This window comes from Pelophylax lessonae (assembly GCF_965119305.1).
Source record: "Pelophylax lessonae genome assembly, chromosome: 3".
NCBI classification, from domain to species: domain Eukaryota; kingdom Metazoa; phylum Chordata; class Amphibia; order Anura; family Ranidae; genus Pelophylax; species Pelophylax lessonae.
In genome coordinates this window covers 371,037,938-371,064,665 of record NC_138770.1, presented here as the reverse complement: position 1 = coordinate 371,064,665, position 26,728 = coordinate 371,037,938, and the positions used below count along the sequence as shown (strand labels likewise).

At 44.2% G+C, this 26,728-nt stretch overlaps 1 protein-coding gene across 2 annotated transcripts in view; it reads left to right on the top strand.

Annotated features, from left to right (window-relative positions):
* Positions 1–26,728, top strand: part of MDN1 (midasin AAA ATPase 1) — a 902,759-nt gene that overhangs the window by 70,804 nt on the left and 805,227 nt on the right. For both annotated transcript variants that reach the window (XM_082250237.1, XM_082250236.1), the window contains exons 8-10: positions 9,321–9,424; positions 10,215–10,332; positions 21,157–21,344. In XM_082250237.1, coding sequence (XP_082106363.1) covers positions 9,321–9,424; positions 10,215–10,332; positions 21,157–21,344 — 410 coding nt within the window. The remainder of the gene's footprint in view (positions 1–9,320; positions 9,425–10,214; positions 10,333–21,156; positions 21,345–26,728) is intronic.

Here is a 26,728-nt window from a genome sequence, read left to right as displayed (position 1 = left end):
CCACCCTTCCCTGTTGAGGCGCACTCTACCAGATCTTTGAGTGCGTCCTGGGCCTACTGGCATCGAGCCTCGGTGGCCCAGGTGTGCAAGGCTGCGACTTGGTCGTCAGTGCACACTTTTTTCTAAATTCTATAAGGTGGATGTTCTAGCATCAGCTGATGCCTCCTTTGACTGCAAAGTTCTCAGTGTGGCAGTGTCATGAGGGACCCTTGTTTTGTTGTGGGTCCCTGACGTTTGGGGTCGTTTATCCCCTGGATTATTTGCTTTCCTGGGCTGTTGCTCCTGTTGATCCGTTTCTGTTGCCCAGAAGGTTCTCTTACTATGCATGTAAGGTTCCTTTCTCTGATGTGGGTACTGCATTGCCTTTTCTACGGTTGCGTCTACCACCCCTCATGTCTACACTGCTTTGGGACATCCCAATAGTGATGACTTGGAGGTGGCGGCGACTGTCGGAGGACGTAAGAGAACCACCGGAACCGCCGATTTTAAGGGCCAGCCTCCCTTTTAATTTTTATGGAAAAAATGGACTCCCGGGACAACAAATCCCCTGCAGGCCTGGTGGGGGCTTCGGGTCCACCCTTGAAGCCTCTGCCATGACCCCTATATCATCTGCTCTTGGGACTTTGGCGTCCCAGGTGGATCTGCTGATGTAGGAACGCTCCTTCAAAAAACGGCCTGTGCCCTCCTAGTCCTTTGACTCTGAGCCCAAAAATTGGTTGCCACGGATAATGGTCCCCCTGAGGGGTCCCGGTCCTCTGCTTTTGAGGGGGAGGAGGAGGCATCTTTCTCTTCGGTAGTGCGGGTACACGCGCTACAATGGATGTTCCCCTTAGCGGCGTTAAAAGAAACTCTCTATCTTGACGATGAGCTGTCTGTTAAGTAAGCGGTCTGCCTTTGGGTTTCCGAAGGGCCCAGAAGTCAGGTCAGGCTTTTCCCTGCCCTGAGTAATTTCACGGGAATGTGAATGACCAGTGGCGGTGCATTAGGCACATGTTGGTGGTGCCTAAGCATTTTTTCCCTCCGCTTTCCAATTTTGGGGGCGGGTGACAAACGTTGGACAGTGGCCCCATAAAAGTGGGTCACACTGTGTCTAGCCTGTATAAGTCCACTTTGATATCAGTAGATTCCCCGGTACTCAGGGATCCGGCAGATGGGCGTGTGGAACACTCGCCCGCCACGTTTATCTGGTGGCGGTTTCCCTGTTAAACCCTGTGTTTTGCCTCAGGGATCATTTTCTCACGGCATGATCCAAGTTGCTTCGCAGCACTCTGGTGGCGGAGCCGACCTCTCCGCCTGCCCTTGCCATGGTGGATTGGTTCACCCGGACTGGGATTTTCTTGTGCGACGCAGCCTTGGACGAAGCCCAGTTGGTCGCCCGGTTGTCCGCGGTAGGGGTTGTGATCCGCCGCATTTCCTGGTTGAAGAGCTGGTCGGCTGACCACGCGTCCAAAAAGACAGTTTCTGAGGTCCCCTATGTGGGGGGGTTGTCTTTTTGGGAAAACTTTAGAGGAGTTAATTAGGGGCTCCCGGGAGGTATGAGTACTCTGTTGCCTCAGGTCTCTAAGGGTGAGCCCCCCCCCCCCCCCCCGCACGCAGTGGGGGCCCTCCTTTCAAGACTCAGTGTAATTCCTTTTGTGCCTTTGGGAGGCAGGAGAAGGGTAGGCCCTTCCGACCTCCAGGTGGCCACAAGAAATCGTGGACGGGTAAGCCAAAAGCTGTTAGTCTGGCTCGGCAGCCCAGTCCACCTCTTCCTGAAGGGACACCCTCACCCATTGTCGGGGTGAGGGGACGTCTGCGTTGCTTTCTGGAACCCTGGTTGTCCGGCATTCAGGACAGGTGGGTTCACAAGCTGATTCGTTCAGGGTACAAGATAGTTTCGAACTCGTCCTGCAGTCAGGTTCTTTCCGTCAAATATCTCCAGCTGTCACCCGATCTTCTCAGAGATCTTATTGGGGCAGTGCACGATCTGCTTGTCCAAGGAGTCATTGTACTTGTTCCACTGGAAAGGTTTTGCGGGTTTTTACTCCAACCTGTTCACGGTGCCTAGGAAAGTAGGCACGGTGCGTCTGATTTTGGATTTGATGTCTCTGAACCACTTTGTGCGGGTACAGAAGTTAGGATGGAATCCATCCGGTCGGTGGTGGCATCGTTGAGGCCCGGGGGCTTACTGGCCTCCATCGACTTGAAGGATGCGTATCTACACATCCCTATTTTCGAGGGTCATCAGAGACGTCTCCGCTTCACGGTGGCTGAGGAGGAGCACTACCAGTTTGTAGCGTTGCCTTTTGGTCTCGCTTCGGCTCCCAGGGTTTTCACCAAGGTGTTCGCTCCGGTTCTAGCTTTGCTGCATTTACAGGGCATTGCGATCCTCAGTTACCTGGACTACCTTTTTGTTAAGGTCGTGCTCATGTGTGACCTTGGCGAGCAATCTGGCAGTGACGGTTCAGACACTTCAGGAGTTCGGGTGCACCATCAATTTTCAGGAGTTGGCACGGACTCCCTCAACTCGTCTTCAGTACCTAGGGATGGTCCTGGACTCAAGCTCGGGTCTTCCTTCTGGAAGACAAACTCTGGTCTCTGCGGGATGAGATCGGGTCTCTCAGGGACAATAATCTCTCCTCCTTACGGACCTGCATGTGGGCTCTGGACCTGATGGTTTTCGGCCTTCGAAGCAGTTCAGTTTGCTCAATTTCACACCAGGACTCTGCAAGCGGAGATCCTGGACAGGTGGGACAGGACGCCTCAGTCCTTGGAGAGGAGGATTTCATTGAGTTGCCCAGTACGGTTGGATCTCTTGTGGTGGCTCCGGCGCTGTCCTTGATGCAGGGCCAGACCTTCCGTCCTCTGACGATTCTCTCCACGGATGCCAGACTGTCGGGCTGAAGCGGAGTTCTGGGTGCACTTTGTGCCCAGGGGATGTGGTCGGCGGGGGAGACTTCGCTGCCAAGTGTCTTGGAGCTCCGAGTGATCCAACTTTGTCTGTTCCGGTGGTCATCTCTCCTTCAGGGGTGTCCGGTCTGGGTACAGACGGACAATGCAACTGCTGTGGCTTATATCAATCACTAAGGGGCACCAGGAGTGCCTGGGCAGCCAAGGAAGGGGTTGAGATTCTATCTTGGCCCGAATCGCATGTACTGGCAATCTCGCCTGTTCGCATTTTGGGTGTGGACAACTGGCAGGCGGACTATCTGAGTCGCCAGACTTTGGACCAAGGGGAATGGTCCCTGCATCCGGAGGTATTTCGCCTCCTGTGCGCCCGATGGGGGACCCCAGACGTGGATCTGTTTGCGTCCCATCAACGAATAGGATGAAAGATTCGTGGCCAGAACTTGCGTTACTCTGGTGCACGCCGCGGACATGTTGGTGGTGCCTTGGCATCGCTTATCGGCTGATGTATGTCTTTCCTCCGATTCAACTGTTGTCTAGGTTCCTCCGCAGGTTGGCGTTGGAACGGATGTCTGTCATTCTCGTGGCTCCGGACTGGCCTCGATGGTCCTGGTGTGTGGACTTCGTTCAGATGGTCGTCGTACCTTCCTGGCGGCTTCCGCTGCGAGACGATCTTCTTTCTCAAGGTCCGATCTTTCATCCTGCTGTAGTCTCTGGCTTTAACGGCATGGCTGTTTGTAAGCCAGGTCTTGAGGGATAGCGGTCTTCCACAGGAGGTCATCCCTACCTTGTTAAAGGCTCGTAATGCAACTTCAAGGAAGATTTATCACCACACCTGAAAAGCGTATATCGCTTGGTGCGAAGCGCATGGGTTTTCATCCTCGCTCCTTCTCGGTGGCTAAGGTCTTGGCCTTCCTGCAGAAGGGTGTGGATCAGCGTCTGGCACAGACTACGGTCAAGGGTCAGTTGTCGGCCTTGGTCATCTTTTTTTCAATGACCTTTGGCGTCGCATTCCTTGGTCTGCACCTTCATTCCAGGGGTGCGGCATTTGGCTCCCCCGAGACGAGCTCCCTTGCCTCCCTGGGATCTGAATTTTGTTTTGTCTGTTACAACAACCTCCCTTCGAGAACATCAGAGATTCCTCTGTTGTCCCAAAAAGTTGCTTTTCTGGTGGCCATCACGTCGGCTCGCAGAGTGTCGGAGTTGGCAGCCTTGTCCTGCCGCTCTCCTTATCTGGTACTTCATAGAGATAAGGTGATTCTGTGACCGAATCAGTCTTTTCTTCCCAAGGTGGTTTCTTCGCTCCACCTCAATGAAGATATTGTGTTGCCTTCGCTGTGTGCGCGGCCCAAGCATCTTAAGGATTTTGCCTTACCTACCCTGGATGTGGTCCGGGCGGTTAAGGTTTACCTGTTCGCCACGGAGTCTGTTCGACAGTCTGATTCTCTATTTGTTCTTCCTGAAGGACCATTTATAAGTGGATTAGTCAGACGATTGTTCGGGCCTATTCCATTAAGGGTCGGATTCCTCCTTTTCCAGTAAAGGCCCATTCTACTCGAGCCGTTAGTGCCTCTTGGATTTTTCGCCATCAGGTTTCTGTGGCTCAGGTGTGCAAGGCGGCGACTTGGTCGTCCGTGCACACTTTCACAAAGTTGTACCAACTTGATGTTTTGGCATCTTCGGATGCTTCCTTTGGCTGCAAAGTTTTGAGTGCGGCAGTTTAAGGGGACATTATTTTTATTGTCCCTCCTCCTTGGGGTGTTTGTTTCTGGGTTTGTTCCAGTTTTTTCCTTTGGGCTCAGGTTGTTGCTGGCCTGGCTGTTTGCGTTACCTTCTAAGTTGCTTGCATTGCTTTCCCACCCCTCATACCTGCACTGCTTTGGGATGTCCCATTAGTGAAGGTTAATACCATTGGCCGGCGACTGTCGAGGACGTAAGAGAAAATAGAATTTTTTTAAGAACTTACCGTAAAATCCTTGTCTCGGAGTCCCCTGACAGTCGCCGCTCCCGCCCGTTTTTTTGATCTGGGGGTTGTTGCCTTCCAGGACTGCTTGCTACAAACTGAGGTAATATCAGATTGGGTTCAGGATAATGGCTGAGGGATGGCCCCCTAGTGGCGTGCCGAGGTATAAAAGTTTTTTTGTATCAACCTGATAATTAACCTGATAACCAATTATCTGCCTAGCCTTGCTCCTGCAGAGGGCGTCATTACCCATTAGTGAAGGCTAATGCCATCGGGCGGTGACTGTCAGAGGACTCTGAGAAAAGAATTTTATGGTAAGTTCTAACAAAAATTCTATTTTTTGTGAGGATTTTCTTTAGAAGCGGTTTGTTTACCACTGAATCCAGCAATGTCTCGCCTAACAAGGTCATAGTGTTACATTTCGGCTGTGATTTACTGGAAGCCTCCTGTTTTAATTCTCACCTGTGCCTTCTGTCAATGTGTATGTGATGGGCCTTTTGGCTAGTTTGCTCCACTGTGGCCTGCAAGGAGCTTTGGTCTGCATTTCCTTCAAGGAACCCCTTCTGTCAGCTCTTGACAAGCATCCTCAAAGATTCTTCCGGTGGCAAGAGCACCAACCTTACCTAGCAGAAGAAGCCTAGAGCGGAAAGAAGTCCTCTCCTTTTCTGTCTGTCAAGAAGTGTCCCTCCCTTGGCGTCAGTGTCTGCCTTCCGAGCTTGGTACTCTGTCCTTGTGTAGAGTCTGGTTTTCAAAGTTTGCCAAATACTCAAACAAGCCTTTCTCCCTCCTAAGTTACACCAATACTTTCCAGAGTGAGGAGGCATCTGATATTTTTCAGTCACCTAGATTGCTTGTATTCTATATGCCCAGGTACTGGAGGTGGTGTACCAGAGCCACAAGCCTGATTTTAGTTACCTGCCCCCTCCTCATTTTTCCCACTTTCAACCTTCCTTGTCTCTGCAGAGACTAGCAGATCTCCATCAGGGCCTTTTGGGATTCTGGATCATGGTGTCTTTGTGCCAATCATCATGGCAGAATGCTTTTTGGGTATTTTGCGCCAGCATGTTTAAGGTTCCCAAACCCAAAGAGGGCATTTGTCTCATCTTGGAGCCCAAGGCAGTGGTTAGGGGCCTAAAAATGCCATATGGAATCCACTAGATTTACCTCCTCACTTAAATAGAGAGACTTTCTAGCTTCTGTGAGCATCAAACCTGCTTAAAACAGAAGTAAACCCATTGATTTAATAGTTTAAAGAAAGTTACATCTGCAGAATGCAGGCAAACCATCCAATGTCTGGTGTCATAACTGATTACATGTGCAATATCATGGCAGTTGAAAATCAAATGGAGGCCAAGATGGCAGCTTTTTTGGCTGAAAACTATAGTTTACTACCGCTTTTAATTACACGTACCCTACCGCTTTTAATTACACGTACCCATCTTTCCAGATCTCCAGTGTTTTTCTGCGCCTTGTGATGGGATCCTCCTACACTACCAGTTTGTGGTCCAGCCCTTTACCTATCTTGTACACCTCAAATGTTAACCAAGGTGCTAGCACCAGCTTAAACCTGTTGTATTCTCGTGACATCCCCGTGTGGTTCTCTAACATGCTCTAACAAACTCTACAAGAGGTGTTCAGGTAATTCTTGAACCTCCAGAAGTCTTTGCTGAAACTGACTCCTTGCTTGATGTATCTGATGTACTTCCCAGGTCATAAAATTCCTTCCCTAGGAGAAGCATCAAACTGTTCTTGGGTTTGGACTCACTTATTCATAAGCTGTTTGACTCTGCCTGAGAGTTTTGGGGCTTGTAGTAATCTCCTTTTGATGTAGTCAACTGACAGTAATGAGGTCTGGGCACCCCAAAGACTGAGTCGGGAACACAATACCCTTACCCACAGGTAGATTCACATTTAATTCTTCCTGTAATGGATCACAGAATGGATACTATGGAGTAGCTGACGCTTTCATCAGTAGAAGAATCAGCCATCGCTCACCCCAAAAAAAAAAAAACACAAGATGCCGATCTATTCTAATGCCTATTGATGGAATTTTGCTGCAATCCTAAGAACTTTGGACTTTCGTTCTCGATCCTTTTGTTTTCTGTTGTAGTAGTATTGTCTCGTTTTTTTTTTTTTTTTTTTTTTTTCTTTTGTAATCTTTCTCTGTTAAATATTTTGTTTGCACGGTTTTGATTTATTGTTGCAGATAGTGTGAACAATTCCGGTTTCTGGTTAAATTCACAGTGGCACCTGTTTGTGTAATTACCTGTTTGGTTAACTAAACCCAGTGTCCGTATCTCTCTATGCTGGAAATCCTTGTGTAGAGTGGGGGTGAGAGTGTCATTGTCAAGTTTTTGTCAATTACCTTTGCCCAGTTTTACTCCAGGCATCTGCAATGCAATATTTTGTTATAGTGGAACAAATTGGTCCAGTTTCCGGTGATTTAAGATTTTTCCATTTTTTCTTTTTTTTTTTTCTTTTTTTTTTTTTTTTATCAGCGAATAAAATGGAAATCGCGCAGCGGTCTTACAAATTAAATTTTTTTAAGGAAAAAATGCACTTTTTTGAATTGAAAAAAAATAAGAAAACCGTAAAGTTAGCCCAATTTTTTCTATAATGTGAAAGATAATGTTACGCTGAGTAAATGGATACCCAACATTTAATGCTTCAAAATTGGGCACGCTCGTGGAATGGCGACAAACATTGGTACTTAAAAAATTTCCATACCCGAAGCTTTAAAAATTTCTACAGGTTACCAGTTTAGAGATACAGAGGAGGTCCAGGGCTAGAATTATTGCTCTCGCTCAAAGGATCATGGGGGTATCTCACATGTTCGGTTTGAACATTGTTTACATATGTGGGCGCGACTTGTGTATGTGTTCGCTTCTACACGCGAGCTCAGAGGGACGGGCGCTTTAAATTTTTTTCCTTTTTAATTTACTTTATTCTTTCTTTTTTGGATTACTTTTGGATTACTTTTATTCCTATTAGATGTAATGTAAACATCCCTTGTAATAGAAATAAGGAGAACAGGTCCTATTTACTGTGAGATCTGGGATCAAAAAGACCTTAGATCTTAGAAATTTTTTTTTTCATTTTTGAAAAAATTTTACCCTTTAAGGCCGCTGGGAGGAAGTGACGTATAATGTTAATCCAGTTCTCTAAGGCCATAGTCGAGTGGGGACCAGCTTGCCCTCATTACTCGACTTCCTGCCTAGGAGGGGAAAGGACAGAATCATTTTCCCCTCTACCGATGGCGGCGGGAGGGGGGCACCTCTCCCACTGCCCACAAAAGGGATACCGTAGTGACTCTGCCGCTGGGACCACTTATGTGAAAGCGGACCGCCCGCCCAGTAAAAAAAATACTGTGGTAATGGCTGCTATCTGCTGAAATATCTCGGGTATTTCACGTCGAAGTAGTGACTTAAAACTGCGGCGGGAGCAGTCAGGAAATGGTTAATCTCTGAGCCATTGTTTAGGCTTATGGTCTTGGGGATTAGGTTCCCCCTTTTTTCCTGTATAGGTTTCAATCCACTAGGTATTTGAGTGCATTTAGGTCTTTAGTTACCAGGCAAATGTTTTCCAAATTTTTAAGGCTGCCACCTGGTCTCCTTTTGCATGTCAATATACGTTTTCAAGGTGAACGTTTCTACCTCATCGGGTGCTAGCTTCGGGTGCAAGGTATTTTTTAGGTGGGTTTTTGAGCTGCAGGAATTGCCCTGTTTTCTGTTTCTTTGGGCTTGTTCGTAATTATTTGCTCTGCTCACCCCTCAAAATACTTTTAAATCCTGAACATTTAAAACTTCCCATGTCCCCTCTGTGGCTCTTTGTGTTAGGTATGTGGAGCAGATAAATTCTGACGTTTTGTTATTTCGCTGGTTACATATTAATTTTCAATAAACTAGCTGGCTGAACAGAAACTAAGATTCCTGCATCCACGCAAGTAAGGTGGATGCACAATCCTTGCTATGCTACTGTATTCTGACAGTAGGACTCCTTTGTCAGGACACTGATCAGCTCTGCAGCCAATTGCCTGCAAGCCACTGTTCGATTAGGGTTTTCAAATAGGACTGTTCGACAGAAGCTGCTCTAATCGGCTTCTGTACAACAGGGAGGGCCACACAGATCAAAGTTAGGACAGTCCCTGTTGCACTGGAGAACTTTCGATATGTGGGTACCCAGCTTTAGGCATGTGTTCACACTGGTCTGAGTATTTTGATGCTCGCTCTCCAATCACAAGATAATGCAAAATCAAAGTTTGTAATAAAAAGAAAAAAAAAGTTGCTTGGTGTTCATGGATATATAAAAGAGCCTTCAGAATTGGCTGTAGGGTTATAACTTAAGGTCAGGAAGTAAGCATTCATTGATATACTGTATCTGGTCCCTAATCCTCACTTTAGATTGGTTACATTTGATCTTTTATTCTTCTTGACTCTCTCTAATTTCATTATTTAATTTTTTTTTATATAAGATATCTGTGTTAATTCCGGTTTTGGAAAATGGTGAACTGGTAATTCCTGGAAGAGGAGATGGCATAAAAATGGCTCCAGGTTTCCAGTTGTTTGCCACCAGGAGGTAAGAAGATTGCTTCAGTTTTAGTACTATGTTTGCAGGCATATCTAAGGCATTGCAAAAAACAGTTTTAATGTGCAAAATTCAGTAAACTATAGCAACTGTTGGATTTGTTTCAAACTATTCGAAGGGTTATGCAACATTAATACAGCACAGTACGTATTGCTTGTTATACAGTCTGAAAGTTCAAGTTTGTAGAATCCTAAATTATATTTACTCGTTTTGTTTGTTCTTAGAAGAGCCATGTTTGTGTTTACATGATGGTGATAAGTCTGTTTAAAAAAAATTGACAATATGGTAGTTTTGTATGTTTTGATTTATGCACATCTTTACAGCATGTAGGATGTAGACTGCCAAAGGCCAATGTGAGGGTGAAAAAGTTTGTCTCCTGTGCCCAAGTTTGAGAGGGAACAGTGAGGGGAAAATAGGAAAGAAATGTAACTGGGAAGATTGGATAGGTAATGACTAGAGTTTACACAGGTTTATTAGAGCACCCGGTTATATACTCCATGTTTGGATTGAAATATAATTTTTTAGTGATCATGTCAGTTCCTTAATCCTGCTTGGGTTAATAAAAAAAAATCCAATAAGTGACCACATGTTGATAGATGAGTTGTACGTCTGTTATGAGATTGGAAAACCAGTTCCTGGTTTCTCGTAACTTTAAAATATTCTGTTATACGTTCCTTTTATTGATATAATTACTGTTGGATTGCTGTGTCTGGATAAACATATTCAGTAGGTTATAGGATTTTTCTAAAGCATTTCTTTTTTTTTTTTTTTCTTTTCTTAGGTTACTAAGCTCTAGTTCTGGTGCTTGGTACAGACCACCAAATAGCCATGCCTTATTGCTTGATAAATACTGGGCCAAAATACAAGTGGATAACATGAGCAGAAGTGAACTAAAGGAGGTACAGTAGCAATAGTGCAAATTAGTATCTGTATGTAAATATATAGATACAGTGCATCTGGAAAGTATTTACAGCACTTCACTTTTTCCACATTTTCTTCTGTTACAGCCCTATTCCAAATGACATTCATTATTTCCCTCAACTCTACAAACAAAACCCTATAATGACGATGTGAAATAAGTTTGTTGCAAATTGTTGAAAATTTATTAAAGATAAAAATCCAAAAAAATCCTATATACTTAAGTATTCACAGCCTTTGCCATGACTCAGAATTATGCTCAGGTGCATCCTGTTTCCACTGATCATACTTGAAATGTTTCTACAACTTGATAGGTGTCCACCTGTTGTAAATTCAGTTGATTGGACGTAATTTAGAAAGGCACATAGTTGTCTGTACAAGGTCCCACAGTTAACAGTGGGCATGTCAGAGCATAAACCAGACCTTGAAGCCATGCAGGACCCCTTCGTCAGGCATGTGATCGCATGTCTGATGACGGGGTCCTGCGTGGCTCCAACGTTGCACTATTTATTTTTGATGTGATCTTTTCTGGAATAAAGTTTTTGGACTGCTTTTGCAAGATCCTTGGTGTGCTGGCGAATATGTATCTACTGGGTGCAGAAACAATTCTGCTGCAGTGAAGATCCCCATGAGCACAGTGGCCTCCATCATTAGTAAATGGAAGAAGTTTGGATCCACCAGGATTCTTCCTAGAGCGGGCCACCATGCTAAACTGAGCAATTGGGGGAGAACCTTTAGTCAGGGAGGTGACCATGAACCCGATGGTCACTCAGACAGAGCTCCAGTGTTTCTCTGTGGAGAAAGAAGAACCTTCCAGAAAAACAACCATCTCTGCAGCACTCCACCAATCAGACCTATATGGTAGAGTGGCCGGACTGAAGACACTCCTCAGTATAAGGCACATGACAGCCCGCCTGCAGTTTGTCAAAAGTCACCTGAAGGACTCTTAGACCTCTAAAAAAATTCTCTGGTCTGATGAAACAAAGCTTGAACTCTTTGGCCTGAATGGCGTCATGTCTGGAGGAAACCAGGCACTGCTCATCACCTGGCCAATACCTTCCCTACTGTGAAGCATGGTGATGGCAGCATCAGGCTGTGGGTATGTTTTTCAGCGGGAGAAACTGGGAGACTAGTAAGGATCAAGGGAAAGATGAATGCAGCAATGTACAGAGACATCCTTGATGAAAACCTGCTCCAGAGTACTCTGGACCTCAGACGGTGGCGAAGGTTAATCCTCCCAACAGTGCAAGGACCCTAAGCGCACAGCCAAGATAACAAAGAAGTGGCTATGGAACAACTCTGTGAATGTCCTTGAGTGGCCCAGCCAGAGCCCAGACTTGAACCTGGTTAAACATCTCTGGATGGAGCTAAAGATGGCTGTGCACCAATGCTCCCCATCAAACCTGATGGAGCTTGAGTGGTTCTGCAAAGGAGAATGGGAGAAACTTCACAAAAATAGGTGTGCCAAGCTTTTAGCATCATACTCAAAAAAGACTTGAGGCTGTAATTGGTGCCAAAGGTGCTTCAAGTTATTGAGCAAAGGCTGTGAATACCTTGTGCATGGGATTTTTTTTTCTTCCTTTTATTTTTAATTTGCAGAATTTTCAAAGGAACTTCTTTCACATTATTATGGGGTATTGTTTGTAGAATTTTGAGGAAAATAATAAATTCCATTTTGGACTAAGACCGTAACATAACAAAATGTTGAAAAAATGAAGCACTGAATACTTTTCGCATTCACTGTGGATAGAGGTGTGTCTCTCTCTCTCTTTCTCTTTCTCTCTTTTCTCTTTCTCTTTTCTCTTTTTTCTCTTTCTCTCTTTCTCTCTTCTCTCTTTCTCTCTTTCTCTCTTTCTCTCTTTCTCTCTTTCTCTCTTTCTCTCTTTCTCTCTTTCTCTCTTTCCTCCTTTCTCTCTTTCTCTCTTTCTCTCCTCTCTTTCTCTCTCTCTCTCTTTCTCTCTCTCTCTTTCTCTCTCTCTTTCTCTCTTTCTCTCTTTCTCTCTCTCTTTCTCTCTTTCTCTCTTTCTCTCTTTCTCTCTTTCTTCTCTTTCTCTCTTTCTCTCTCTTTCTCTCTTTCTCTCTTTCTCTCTTTCTCTCTTTCTCTCTTATTAAATAAAGTAATTATATTTCAGTTCACCAATGCTTATGTTATGGCTACTTTAGTTTTTTTTGTCTATTTTCATCTAGTGAACCAGCCATTAAAACGAAAAAAAAGCCTTAATGTGTTGAATTTCTTTTGTTCATTGACAGACACAGCTCCTTATCTTCTGGACCATTGGGTTATACTGCCCCCTACAGGAGTAGGACACTAGGCAGAAAAAAAAAAAACTTGACTAGTCCCAGGAGGTAAAATCCCCCTCTGCTATAGGTACTCAATTTTTTTTTCTGCCTAGTCAGGAGTAAGGACATAGTTCCTTGCTGGGATCTCTGGTCTTGGCAATTTTTTTTTTTTCCCCTGTGACATCTATAATCAACTGCCGGGCTGGGCGACGGGCCTAGATCCAGTAGTCAACCCAATCTGGCCAGCGAAGCACAGACCTTATTTCATTATGGGATACCTTAAAATTGGCTAATGGGCCCACGCCGATAGGAACGCGGGTGGCTTTCGGCTCCCAGAAGTCTCAGAAAGCTGGCAAGGTTTTCCTTTGTCCCGACACTTTTCATGATATTGTGAATGACCAATGGCGGCACGTTAAGCACGTGTTAGTGGTGCTAAACCGATTTAAACGCTGGTATCCTTTTGCTGAAAACGTTTCCAACCGTTGGACGGTGCCACCTAAAGTGGACCATCCTTTCTCCAGATTAAACAAATCTACCCTTGTGCCTGTGGAGGCCAGGTTCTCAGGTCTTTATGGACCCAGTGGACAAGCTGGTGGAATCGCTTTCCCGCCATCTTCACGTGCTGGCGGGTTCCATTTTGAAACCCGTGTTTGTCTGTTTTAGTCTCAGACTGGGACGGAATGGATTAGGGGTTTGCGGGAGTCTTTGGACACCGAGACTGTTCCTCCTGAACAGCTGGAACTGTTGGACCAGGTGATCCAGGCTCTGGGGTTCCTGTGTGCGTCTATGGCTGCGCCTCCCCTGGTGGCCAGGGTCTCGGCCGTGGGCATTGCCTTGAGACTCATGGTTTGGCTGAGGAACTGGCCGGCTGACCAAGCTTCTAAGAAGGCCCTAGCTGACCTCCATTTTCTGGGAGAGCATTTGTTTGGCAATTCATTGGATAAGTTGATCAAGGGCTTGACTGGCGGGAAGAGTACTTTTTTTATTTTTTCCTCAATCCTCCAAGGGTACTAAGTGGGGTCCTTCTTATACTGCTCACAAGCGTTTTTTTTTTTTTCGTGCCTCCGGGGCGCAAGAAAAAGTAAGCCATTCAGAGCTTCTGGAGGGGCTAAAAAGCATTGGGGCAAACCCAAGGCCGGTCAGTCGGATGCCTGCGCTTCCTTTGGGAACCCTGAACTTCCTACATTCAGGACGAATGGGTTCGCAAACTGATTTGTTCCGGGTACAAGATCGAATTCTGGTCCCGACCAGGGGACAGGTTTTTTTCAGTCAAATCTTCACTTGTCTCCAGGGTGTTTGAAGGATCTGTGGGAGGCTGTGCAAGATCTCCTTGCTCAAGGGGTTATTGTGCCTGTTCCTCTGCATGAACGCTCTCAAGGTTTCTATTCAAACCTGTTCATGGTGCCCAGGAAAGAGGGCAATGTGCACCCAATTCTGCACTTCAAAGCTCTGAACCTCTTTGTGCGGGTGCAGAAGTTTCAAATAAAGTCCATTCGGTCAGTGGTGGCATCATTGAATTGGGGATTTTCTTCCCTCCATTGATCTCAAGGATGCGTATCATGTCCACGTTTTCGAGGGACACCAGCGATTCCTCCGCTTTGCGGTGGCAGAGGAGCACTTTCAATTTGTGGCGCTGCCCTTTTGTCTTGCCTCGGCTCCCAGAGTGTTTACCGAGGTGCTGGCCTTGTTTAGTCAGCGAGGTATCTCAATTGTGGGATATCTGGACGATGTCCTGTTGCGAGCAGACTCCCACTCAGACCTGCTGGGCAATGCCTCTTGTCACAATTGAGACCCTTAAGGAATTCAGGTGGACGATACGTTTAAAAAAAATCTGCTTTGACGCCTTCAGTACGGTTCACTTATCTGGGGCTGACTCTCGACTCTGCTCTGGCGAGGGTTTTTCTTCCCCTGGACAAACTTCAGAAGCTGCAAAAAGCAGTCAGATTTCTGATGGAGATCGATCAGTCGTCCTTGCGGGCTTGCATGCGGGCCCTGGGTCTGATGGCGTCGACCTTCAAAGCAGTCCCGTTTGCTCAGTCTCACTCGACACCCTTGCAAAAGGAAATTCTGGCGAAATGGAACAGAAATCCTCAGTCGTTGGACCAGAAGATTCGCTGGAGCCATCTTAGAAAGGCGGCTCTTGGTGATTTCAGTCTCCTGTCCTGTGCTGAGGCAAGTCCTTCCTGCCGGTGTTTTGGATAGTAGTCACCACGAATACCAGCCTGTCAGGCTGGGGTCGAGTGCTGGGGAAGCTCTGTGCCCAAGAGACTTGGGCGAAGGAAGGGTTTTCTGTGCCAATGTTTTGGCTCTTTCCACATTCTGGGTGTGGAGAATTGGCAGGCGGAAAACTTGAGTCGTCAGGTGTTGGATCAAGGGGAATGGTCCCTTCATCCGGATATGTTTCATCTCCTGTGTGTCCCGTGGGGGACCCCGGACGTGGATCTGTTTTGAGTCCCGCCTCAACAGGAAAGTTCAGAGATTTGTGGCCTGGTCCTTGGAGCCAGTATCGGCTGAGTTATGCCTTTAATCCGCTCGTACTCCTGCTGCGGTTTCTTTGCCGGGTGGTGATGGAATGCATTCTGCTCATTCTTGTGGCACCAGACTGGCATCAACTGTCTTGGTACACAGAGATGGTAAAGATGGTCGTGGATCGTCAATGGCGTTTCCTCTGCGTGAAGATCTACTATCTCAAGGACCGATCTTCCATCCTGCTTTACGTTTGCTGACTTTAATGGCCTGGCTGTTGAAAGCAAGGTGTTAAAGGATAGAGGTCTTTCTGACTTGGTGATTTCGACTCTCTTGAAGGCCAGGAAGTCAACTTCCAGGAACATCTATCATGGTACGTGGAAATCGTACATTTCTTGGTGTGAATCGCTGCGACTGCACCCTCGCATGTTTTCTGTAGCTAGGGTTTTGACTTTTTTTCAAAAAAGGGTTGAGCAGTGCTTGGCTTTGGGAGCCATTAGGGGCCAGCTGTCGGCCTTCGCTATTTACTTCCAACATCTGTTGGCTACTAATAGCTTGATTCGCACTTTCATCCAGAGGATGCATCATCTGGCTCCTCCGAGGAGATCCCCGTTACTGCCGTGGGATCTGTCTGGCTTTGTCTGTCCTTCAAAAGCCTGCCTTTTAGAATATTAGGGAGATTATTCTGCTGTCCTTGTCGCAGAAGGTTGCCTTCCTAGTGGCTATCACTTCTGCTCGCAGGGTTTCTGATTTGATGGTCCACAAGGATAAAGTGGTCCTCCAGCCAAAACTGTCCTTTCTTCCTAATGTGGTTTCGGACTTTCGTATTAATAAAGACATTGTTGCCTTCCTTTGTCCTGAGCCTCAACATCCCAAGGAGATTGCCTTGCACTCTGGATGTGGTTTGGGCGATAAGGGTTTATCTGACTGTTGGAGTCCTTTAGGAAATCGGACTCTCTGTCCTTATGGACGGTCCTTGCAAAGGTTTGGCTGCGACCATTTTGAGATGGATCAGGCAGACGGCTGTTCAGGCTTATTCGACCAAGGGTCAGGTTCCTCCTTTCCCTGTGAAGGCGCATTCTACTAAAGCGCTGAGTGCCTCTTTGGCTTGTCACCATCAGGCCTTGGTTGTACAAGTTTTGTAAGGCAGCGACTTGGTCATCTGTACACACCTTTTACCAAATTTTATAAGGTGGATTTGTTGGCTTCTTCGGGTGCCTCTATTGGCCACAAGGTTTTGCAGACCGCTGTTTCATAAAATGTTTTCTTATTCTCTTAGGGGTCTTTTACCTGGGTAGGCTCATGTTTGGTTGAGCTTCCTGTTACCCAGTTGGCTACATTTTTTAGCCTTTGGAGTTTGTTACTTTCTGGTTGCGTTTTTCCCACCCATCATGCCTATACTGCTTTGGGACGTCCCACTCAGCTCATGAAGATGAGGCTGCGTCTGTCAGTGGATAATAGAGAAAACAAGATTTTTGTAAGAACTTACCATAAAATCTGTTTCTCTGATGTCCATTGACAGACACAGTACCCGCCCCTCTGATGTTGGTTTTTGTGTCTTCACTGCTTGCAACTAAACTGATGTGCTGGGCTGTGTCTGTGGGGGTTATGTCTGGATGGACAGCCTCGTGGGTGTGTTTATGCTAAAACTTTGTACGAATGTACTGCCTAGACTACTCGTGCAGATGAAAGCATAACCCACACAGCTCATGAAGATGAGGCTGCGTCTGTCATTGGACAACAGAGAAACAGATTTTACAGTAAGTTCTTTAAAAAATCTTATTTTTTTTTTTTGTTTTTTTTTTTTAACGTACCGTAAAATGCATTTTCTGATGTTCATTGACGGACGCAGCACCCACCCCTCTGTGGAGTTCTATTTCTTCTGACACTGCTTGTAACAAAACGGACTACCTATAGCAGAGGAGGGGAGTATACCTCCTGGGATTGCCCACAGGCTTTTAAGTTCTTTCTGCCTAGTGTCCTACTGCTGTAGGGGCAGTATAACCCAGTGGTCAAGAAGATCAGGAATAGTGTCCGTAAATGAACATGAGAGAAATGTTTTTTACGAAAAGCCAGAAATCACATTTTTTACATTAGATAGATGTCAGTGCATAGTGCCTGAGTAGAGTACACAATACAATATGCACCATTAACAGTGTCCTGTCGTTCAAAAGACTTTCAGACATAAGGAGAGAGTCACCTATCTGGTGCTCAGCAGGGAGGACCTCTCATTGAGGGCATATCTGTGACCAGCAGATGGTGCCAAAAATTGTTAAAGGAAAGAGACCAAAGTAACTGCATAGGATGGAACAGAAAGATGAAGAAGGGAAGGAGAAAAAAAAATTTTAATAGCTGGATCAATAAGGGTCCACTTTGGACAGCTAGATTAGGATGGCGGTATAGGATCCAGGGGTCTCAGATTTTGTGGAATTTGGTTTGGCTATTAGTGAAAATAGCTGGTAGTTTTAGAAGCTAGAAGGGCAAAATGAATAAGTTTTACCTGTCTTAGTAACACCAGGAGGTTTGAAATGTAATAATGCTAACCACAGGTTAGCGAATCCTGAATGATGTATGCAGAAGGTGAAAAACTTCAGACCAGAAGCTGTTTAGCATTGGGCATGTCTGTCGTATATGGAGACATAGCATTCTCTGAAAAATGTCTGGGGAACATATGGGCAATCTTGAAGGCACCAGATACCATCTGGTAAATACAGTATCTCACAAGTGAGTACACCCCTGACATTTTTGTAAATATTTTATTACATCTTTTCATGTGACAACATTGAAGAAATGACACTTTGCTACAACGTAAAGTAGTGAGTGTACAGCTTGTATAACAGTGTAAATTTGCTCTTCCCTCAAAATAACACACAGCCATTAATGTCTAAACCGCTGGCAAAAAAAGCCAGTACACCCCTAAGTGAAAATATCCAAATTTGGTCCCAAGTGTCAATATTTTGTGGGGCCACCATTTTCCATCACTGCCTTAATCCTCTTGAGTATGGAGTTCACCTGAGCTTCACAGGTTGCCACTGGAGTCCTCTTCCACTCCTCCATGGCGTCATCACGGAGCTGGTTGATGTTGGAGACCTTGCGCTCCTCCATGTTGCGTTTGAGGGATGCTCAGTAAGGATTAGGTCTAGAGGAATGCTTGGCCAGTCCATCGCCTTTACCCTCAGCTTCTTTAGCCAAGGCAGTGGTCATCTTGGAGGTGTGTTTGGGGTCGTTATTTTGAAATACTGCCCTGCGGCCCAGTCTCCAAAGAGAGGGGTATCAGGCTCTGCTTCGGTATGTCACAGTACTTGTTTGCATTCATGGTTCCCTCAATGAACTTTAGCTCCCCAGTGGCGGCAGCACTCATGCAGCCCCGGACCATGACACTCCCACCACCATGTTTGACTGTAGGCAAGAGCCACTTGTCTTTGTACTCCTCACTTGGTTGCCGCCACACACGCTTGACACCATCTGAACCAAGTAAGTTTATCTTGGTCTCATTAGACCTCAGGATATGGTTCCATTAATCCATGTCTTTAGTCTGCTAGTCTTCAGCAAACTGTTGGCGGCCTTTCTTGTGCATCATCTTTAGAAGAGGCTTCCTTCTGGGATGACAGCCATGCAGACCAATTTGATGCAGTGTGCGGCTTGTGGTTTGAGCACTGACAGGCTGTCCGCCCACCCCCTCAACCTCTGCAGCAATGCTGGCAGCACTCGTACGTCTATTTCCCAGACAACCTCTGGATATGACGTGGAGTACATGCACTCAACCCCTTTGGGCTCCCATGGCGAGGCCTGTCTTTAGTGGAATCTGTCCTGTTAAACCACTGTATGGTCTTTGCCACCATGCAGAAGCTCAGTTTCAGGGTCTTGGCAATCTTATAGCCTAGGCCATTTTGATGTAGAGGAACCATTCTTTTTTTTCAGATCCTCCGAGTTCTTTGCCATGAGATACCTTGTTGAACTTCACGTGACCAGTATGAGAGTGAGAGCGATAACACCTAATTTAACATACTAAAGTGTGCAAATGTCCTGCGCTTAGGAATGTATACTATTTAACACCTCTATGCAATTAAATGTGTTATTTATCCACTCTATACAATTATGAGCTGCTGCTGAGAAACGGAAATATTCCTTAGCACAGGGCTTGACAAATTTTCCTGAAATCTAGGAGCCAGCTAAAGTTAGGAGCCAGTTTTTTTTTTTTTTTTTTTAAACTAACAACCAAGCTTTATTTAATAAAACGGATACTAAATTTACACATAAATACGACTAGAACCCCACTCTCCTCTAGCGCAATTGGATGAAAACAGACTGTCTCTTTCCATCCGATGCCATCTGATCCGATCCACGGGATGGATAGAAAATAGAACCACCATACGTCTGCCTTTGGCGGACAGGATCAGATGGCGGCAGATTACTGCTCCATAGAGGAGAATGATGGGTCCGATCAGGTCTGCCTGGAAAACTGACAGGCGGACCTGATCAGACAGCCCGTGTGAAAGGGGCCTTCGGCTGTGGCATGGCGATGAGGAAAAAAAAATATATATATATATATATATATATATATATATATATATATATATATATATATATATATATATATATATATATATATATATATATATATATATATATATATATATATATATATATATATATATATATATATATATATATATATATTTTTTTTTTTTTTTTTAATAATTGGAAAAAAAATATATTTTTTTTTTTTAATAAAAAAAAAAAAGAAAATTGTTTTTACTTTTAAAAAATTAATTAAATTAATAATAACCACACTCCCTGTCAAAGGTAACTAAATGGACAGGGAGATGGTAATGCATTGTGAACAATCAGGCAGTGGAAACAGTAATTACAACAGTCATTACTCCCGGCCACCACAAGAGGGCGCCAGTTCCCCATTGGAAGCCTTTGATCTCAAGTAGGCCGAAAAGCCGGGGCCTCAATTTTCGGACGGCCCGAAAGTCCGTGCGCGGAAGTCCGTGCAAAAATGACAGGACACCTTCTGCAGGGCACCCCAGGCGCCAGGTCGCTAATTCTAGTCGCAAATGCGACCTGGCACCCGGGTTTTGTCGAGGCCTGCCTTAGCAAATGGTATATATGTGAGTATCGGCGCTGCTCAATATGTGATATGTAAAGTGCTCTGTGCATAAATGAATGATACTGTTAACTTAATGGTGATGTCCTACTTGTGTCACCGTCCATATAATAATAAATTTGTGTCAAGTGCAAATAAATTATCAAAGTAAAAGTGCGAATTTAAATCTAAAGTGACAAGTGATAATGGATAAATACTCTGCTGAAGTTCTGGGCCAGTGCAACAGTACTGATAAGCAACTCTTGTGCTAGCAACAGTCCCAGAAAGACATTCTATCAAGTTATGCTAGCCATACGCTAGCCGAAATATCGGAAGAACTAATTTTCAAAAAATGAAAATTCAGCCGTGAGAGCAGACGATCGTGCCATCATGTAATGACAGAATTTTGAAAGATAAATCGTTCAATGGACATTAATTCAGTTTGTCACATATATACCTAGTGCAAACAAGTCGGCCGAGAAACACATTAACCTTTCAATTTATCGTTCGTTAATCGTTCGGCCGGCAGATTTTCAAAACTGTTTGATTTTTCAGCTCTGAAAAGTTGAAAATGATATTCTGTGTGCCCATTAACTGGATGATAAACGGGCGATCGTACCAAACGCCAGATTTTTTAATGATTTTTCGGCAGATATGTATAGCCAGCATTACTCTTGGACGGTTGAAAGGTTATAGGAGGATTCCAAAGGTTATAGGAGGATTGCCTGAGGGAATGTCCTTTTTTAAAACCTTTGCTAGTGTCAAATCACCTGAAGGTAGCAGCATATAAGCCAGGGTCTATGAATATCTAGCATGTGTCCAGTACTGTGCTCCAAGACACAAAATTTACAGGCAAGTCCCATTTCTTTTTTTTTTTTTTTATTTCTTTTTGGGTTTAGAGATCATACATAAAATACAAAACTGTTAGTACATGAAAGGTAACAGTGATAAATATATTCCATTATAGGTGCTTCAAAAACTTTTTCCCAACTTGGATATTGTTATTGACCGGTTGCTAGAAATATACATTCAACTTACAGGAGAGAAGCATCAAACATTGTCCATCCTTCACTCTCATTCTTGTGAGACCTCTTTTCCTGAAGGTCCAAAGGCAGAAGACAAACTGAATCTTGAAGGTAGAGGATTGTCACTAAGGTAAGTGTTAAATAATCTGAAATACAAATTAAATCTATGTTCAAAGGACAGTGCTCAAAAATACTCTAGTTTTTATATACTACAAAAAGGCTTATGCCTACCTTTTATTTCTCTTGTTCATACATCAGTGGCAGTTAAAGGGTTTAGGTATGTGTGAACCCTCATCTCATAAAGTTACATATTCAGTTTTTTAAATAAAATTGAAAGGCAAAGCATTTCTGTATGTACAGTGGGGAAAATCATTTGATCCCCTGCAGATTTTGTAAGCTTTCCCACTTACAAAGAAATGAAGGGTCTATAATTTTTTATCATGTGTATTATAGAGACCGAATATCAACCAAAAATCCAGAAAAAAACAATTATCCAAACGTTTTAAATTGATTTTCAGTTCAGTGAGTAAAATAAGTATTGGATCCACAAGCAAAATATGACTTGGTACTTGGTGGCGAAACCCTTGTTTGCATGCACCGAGGTAAGAAATTTCTTGTAAATGACAACCAGGTTTGCACGCATCTCAGGAGGGATTTTGGTCCACTCCTTTACAGATCTTCTCTTAATCCTTAAAATTTCTTGGCTGTCGCTTGGCAACCCAAAGTTTAAGCTCGCTCCATACATTTTCTATAGGATTAAGGTCTGGAGATTGGCTAGGCTACTCCATGACCTTAATATGCTTCTTCTTGAGCCACTCCTTTGTTTCCTTGGCGGTATGTTATGGGTCATTGTCATGCTGGAAGACCCATCCATGACCCATCTTCAGTGTTCTGGCTGAGGGAAGAAGGTTCTCATCCAAGATTTGACAATACATGGCTCATTTCATTGGCCCCTCAATACGGCAAAGTCAGGTCGTTCGGTCCCTTTAGCAGAGAAACTGCCACAAAGCATATTGTTTTTATCTTTGTACTTGACTGTAGGGATGGTGTTCTTAGGGTTATAGTCAGCATTTCTCTTCCTCCAAACATGGCGAGTCGAATTGATGCCAAAGAGCTCAATTTTGATCTCCTCTGACAAAAGCACTTTCTCCAAATCCTTCTCTGAATCATTTCGATGTCGATTGGCAAACTTCAGAAGGGGCTGTACATGTGTACCTTCTTGAGGAGAGGGACCTTGTGGGTACTTTTTAGGATTTCAAAACATGGTGGTGTATTGTTACCAATGGTTTGTTTGGCGATTTGTGGTCCCAACTGCCTTAAGATCATTCACAAACTCCTCCCGTGTAGTTCTTGGCTGATCCCTCCCTTTTCTCATGATCATCCTTACCCCATGAGGCGAAATCCTGCATTGAGCGCCAGGCCGAGGGCGATTGATGGGTGTTTTGTATTTCTTCCATTTTGCGAATACTTGCTCCAACAGCTGTCTCCTCACCAAGCTTATGGTCTTGTAGCCCATTCCAGCCTGTGCAGGTCTACAATCTTGCCCCTAATGTCCTTTGACAGCTGTGTGGTCTTGTCCATTATAGTTAGGTTTGAATGAAAGAGCGATTCTGTGGACAGGTGTCTTTTATACACATAACGAGTGGTCTTTAGGAGCACCTTCTTAACCACTTAAGCCCCAAAGGATTTGGCTGCTCAATGACCAGGCCCCTTTTTTCAACTTGGCACTGCATGACTTTAACTGACAATTGCGCGGTCATGCAATGCTGTACCCAAACGAAATTTACGTCCTTTTTTTCCCACAAACAGAGCTTTCTTTTGGTGGTATTTGATCACCTCTGCGCTTTTTTTATTTTTTGCAATATTAATAAAAATAGAGCCAAAGTAGACATCCTAAGGAATGTCCTGAGAGGCATGTTGAGCTCATTGAATATTTAATTTTTTTTGTCACAGATGTTTGAAAAATGACTTAAAAAAAAAAAAACATTTTTTTTTTTTTTACACAAAGTTGTCATTGAAATGATATATTTCTCACGCATTCCATGGCACCCAAAGCTATTTGCTGAGAGGCATATTGAGTCCATGGAGTATTTAATTTTAAGTTTTGGGAAGGTGACAATTTGTTTTTCTTTTTTTTTTTTTTTTTTTTTTTTTTTTTTCCACAAAGTTGTCACTAAATGATATGCTTCTCACACATGCCATGGGTATATGTGTAATTACACCCCAAAATATATTCTACTGCTTCTCCTGAGTACCGGGATACCACATGTGTGAGACTTTTTGGGAGCCTAGCTGTGTAAGGGACCCTGAAAACCCATCACCTTCAGAATTATAAAGGGCATATATTTTTCATTGCATTTTCTCACTACCTATCACGGTTTAGGAGGCCCTCAAATGTCAAGATACCACAACGCCCCCAAATGACCCACCCCATTTTGAAAAGTAGACACCCCAAGCTGTTTGCTGAGAGGGATGGTGAGTCCATGGAAAATTTTATATTTTGCCACAAGTTTTGGTAAAATTACATTTTTTTTTTTTACACAAAGTGGTCACTAAAAGATACATTTCTCACACATGACATGGATATGTGTGGAATAACACCCCAAAATACATTCTTCTGCTTCTCCTGAGTACAGGGATACCCCATGTGTGAGAATTTTTTTGCAGCCTAGCCGAGTACAGGACCCCCGAAACCATTGGAATAACCAATCAGGTTTTCCAAGGGCGTAAATTGTTGATTTCACTCCTGACTACTTATCAGTTTCGGAGGCCATGAAATGCCAAGACAGCACAACCCCCCCCCCCCCCAAATTACCCCTTTGTCGGAAAGTAGACACCCTAAATATTTGCAGAGGCATGTTGAGTGTTTTCTTGCAGATCTCACTTTTTGTCACAAAGTTTTGGAATTTGAAAAAATAGGGGAAAAAAGTGCATTTTCCTTTTTTTTTTTTTCCCCCAAAATAAATGAGAGCTGCAAAATACTCACCATGCCTCTCAGCAAATAGCTTGGAGTGTCTACTTTGCAAAATGGGGTCATTTGGGTGTGGGGGGGGGGGGGGGGTTGTGCTATCTTGGCATTTCATGGCCTTCAAAACTGTGATGGGTAGTAAGGAGTGAAATCAACAATTTACGCTCTTAGCCTGAAGGTGGTGGTTGGTCCTGTACACGGCTAGACTGCCAAAAAATCTCACACATGGGGTATCCCTGTACTTGGGAGAAGCAGCAGAATGTATTTTGGGGTGTCATTCCACATATACCAATGGCATGTGTGAGCGAGCAATATATCATTTAGTGACAACTTTGTGTATAAAAACTAAAAGAAAACAAATAATTTTCCCGACCCTTGTGGCAAAATATAAACTATTCCATGGACTCACCATGCCTCTCAGCTAATAGGTTGGAGTGTCTACGTTGCAAAATTGGGTCATTTTGGGGGGGGGGGGTGTTTGTGCTATCTTGAAATGTCAGGGCCTCTGAAACTGTGACTGGTAGTGCAGAAGTAAAATGCACAATTTAGGCCATTAGAAAACCTGAAGGCGGTGATTGGTTTTCGGGGTCCTGTACGCGGCTAGACTGCCAAAAAGTCTCACACATGGGGTATCCCTGTACTCAGGAGAAGCAGCAGAATGTATTTTGGGGTGTCATTACACACATACCTATGGCATGGCATGTGTAAGCAATAAATCATTTAGTGACAACTTTGTGTAAAAAAAAAAAACAAAAACAAATTGTCACCTTCCCAAAACTTAAAATAAAATACTCCATGGACTATGGATTATGGAATATGCCTCTCAGCAAATAGCTTTGGGTGTCTACTTCTAAAAAAGGGTCATTTGGGGGGGGTGTTTGAACTGTCCTGGCATTTTATGCTCAATCTTAGCCACACATCACCCACTGTTCTAACCACTTGAAAACCAAGCCTTTTCGGTGACTTTGTTTACATGAAAAAATATTTTTTTTTACTGGAAATTTTACTTTGAACCCCCAAACATTATATATTTCTTTAAAGCAGAGGCCCTAGAGAACAAAATGGTGGATGTTGCAATTTTTTTTGTAACACGGTATTTGTGCACAGATTTTCCAAACGCAATTTCTGTGAAAAGCATTTTTTTAAAATTGAATGCACAAATGCACTATATAATTCCAAATTGTTTGGTAAAATGTAAATTATCTTATGCCAAGTACATAGATACCAAACATGACATGCTTTAAAAATTGCGCACGCCTGTGCAGAGGCAACAAACTACGTACATTTTTAAAAGCCTTTAAAAGGAGGAGTCCCCTCCCACTGCTTGTAAAAGCAGTCTAGCGGCTAATTATCCACTAGGATTGCTTTTACATGTAAGCCGACCGCTTGCTGTAAAAAAACGATACCAAGGTGATGCCTAAATCTGCAGGCATCATCCTGGTATAACCACTCAAGTCCAGCAACGTACCAGTACATTTCTGGTCTTTGTTTGGCATATAGTGTAGGGTTTTTTTTTTTTTTTTTTTTCTCATGCAGCCTGTGGGCTGAACGAAAAAAAAGAGAACCTAACACAAATCTCTGCAGGAAAATTGTGTAGTATACGCACCATTAACCGCCCAAACATCCAAACCCACTCCTTAATGGTGGGTATACATGACAAAATACCACGTATACCTAAAGGTATTTTAACTGCAGTGGTGAAATCAACTTACCACATCGCTGCCATCAGAGGTATCCGTGTATGCTGAGCGCAAACGCTGTTTGTGTCAGAATATATAAAATCAGTGTGGCAGCCGATGAAGTACCTGCAAGGGAAACAGGTTAACAAAAGAATGAAAAACACAGTACAGTAGGAAGAGTAGAAGAACATAAAAATAACTGAGACAACTGTTTGGCTTTTTTTATTTTATTTTTTTACTTTTTTTTTTTTTTTTTTTTCGTGAACTGCATCTTTCCAGCTTAGGGTCTCTCAAAATGTCGACGGCCATCTAACATCTTTCGAGACCCTGTGTTAGTGTGCCCTACACTATCTCGTGCTGTACCCTACACGAATACTCCACTAGTGTGTGGTAGCGCTCAAAACATTCCCCGATGCAGAGACCAGGTTGGTCAGGACAGGAGGGACAAAAATAGCGTGTGTCACGCCTAAATCCGCAACTGCTAGACACATCTTCTTTGGGGGTATCTTTGGGTAGGGGTACTCGGGAGGACATGTGAAAAATGCCTCTCATGCAGCCGGCTCACTGCATCTGGAAGGGGAAGTTGGGCAGGAACACCTCCTGGGTACAGGTAGACATTGATCTCTTCCTGGAATTCTCTGAAGGATCCAGTTCGTCCTGACGCTTTTGTATAGTACAAAGGCGTTCAGCATAGCCAATTTAAATAAATGGACACTTTTTTTGTACCAGCGTTTGGCTGTACAGGCAACGAAGTATGGCCCCAAAAGCTGGTGTTTTGGTCCACGCCTCCCACATTAAGGTTATATTCCTGGACACAGAGGGGTTTCTCCAAAACGCCAGTTGCTGTAGTAATTTCGACTGTCGTAT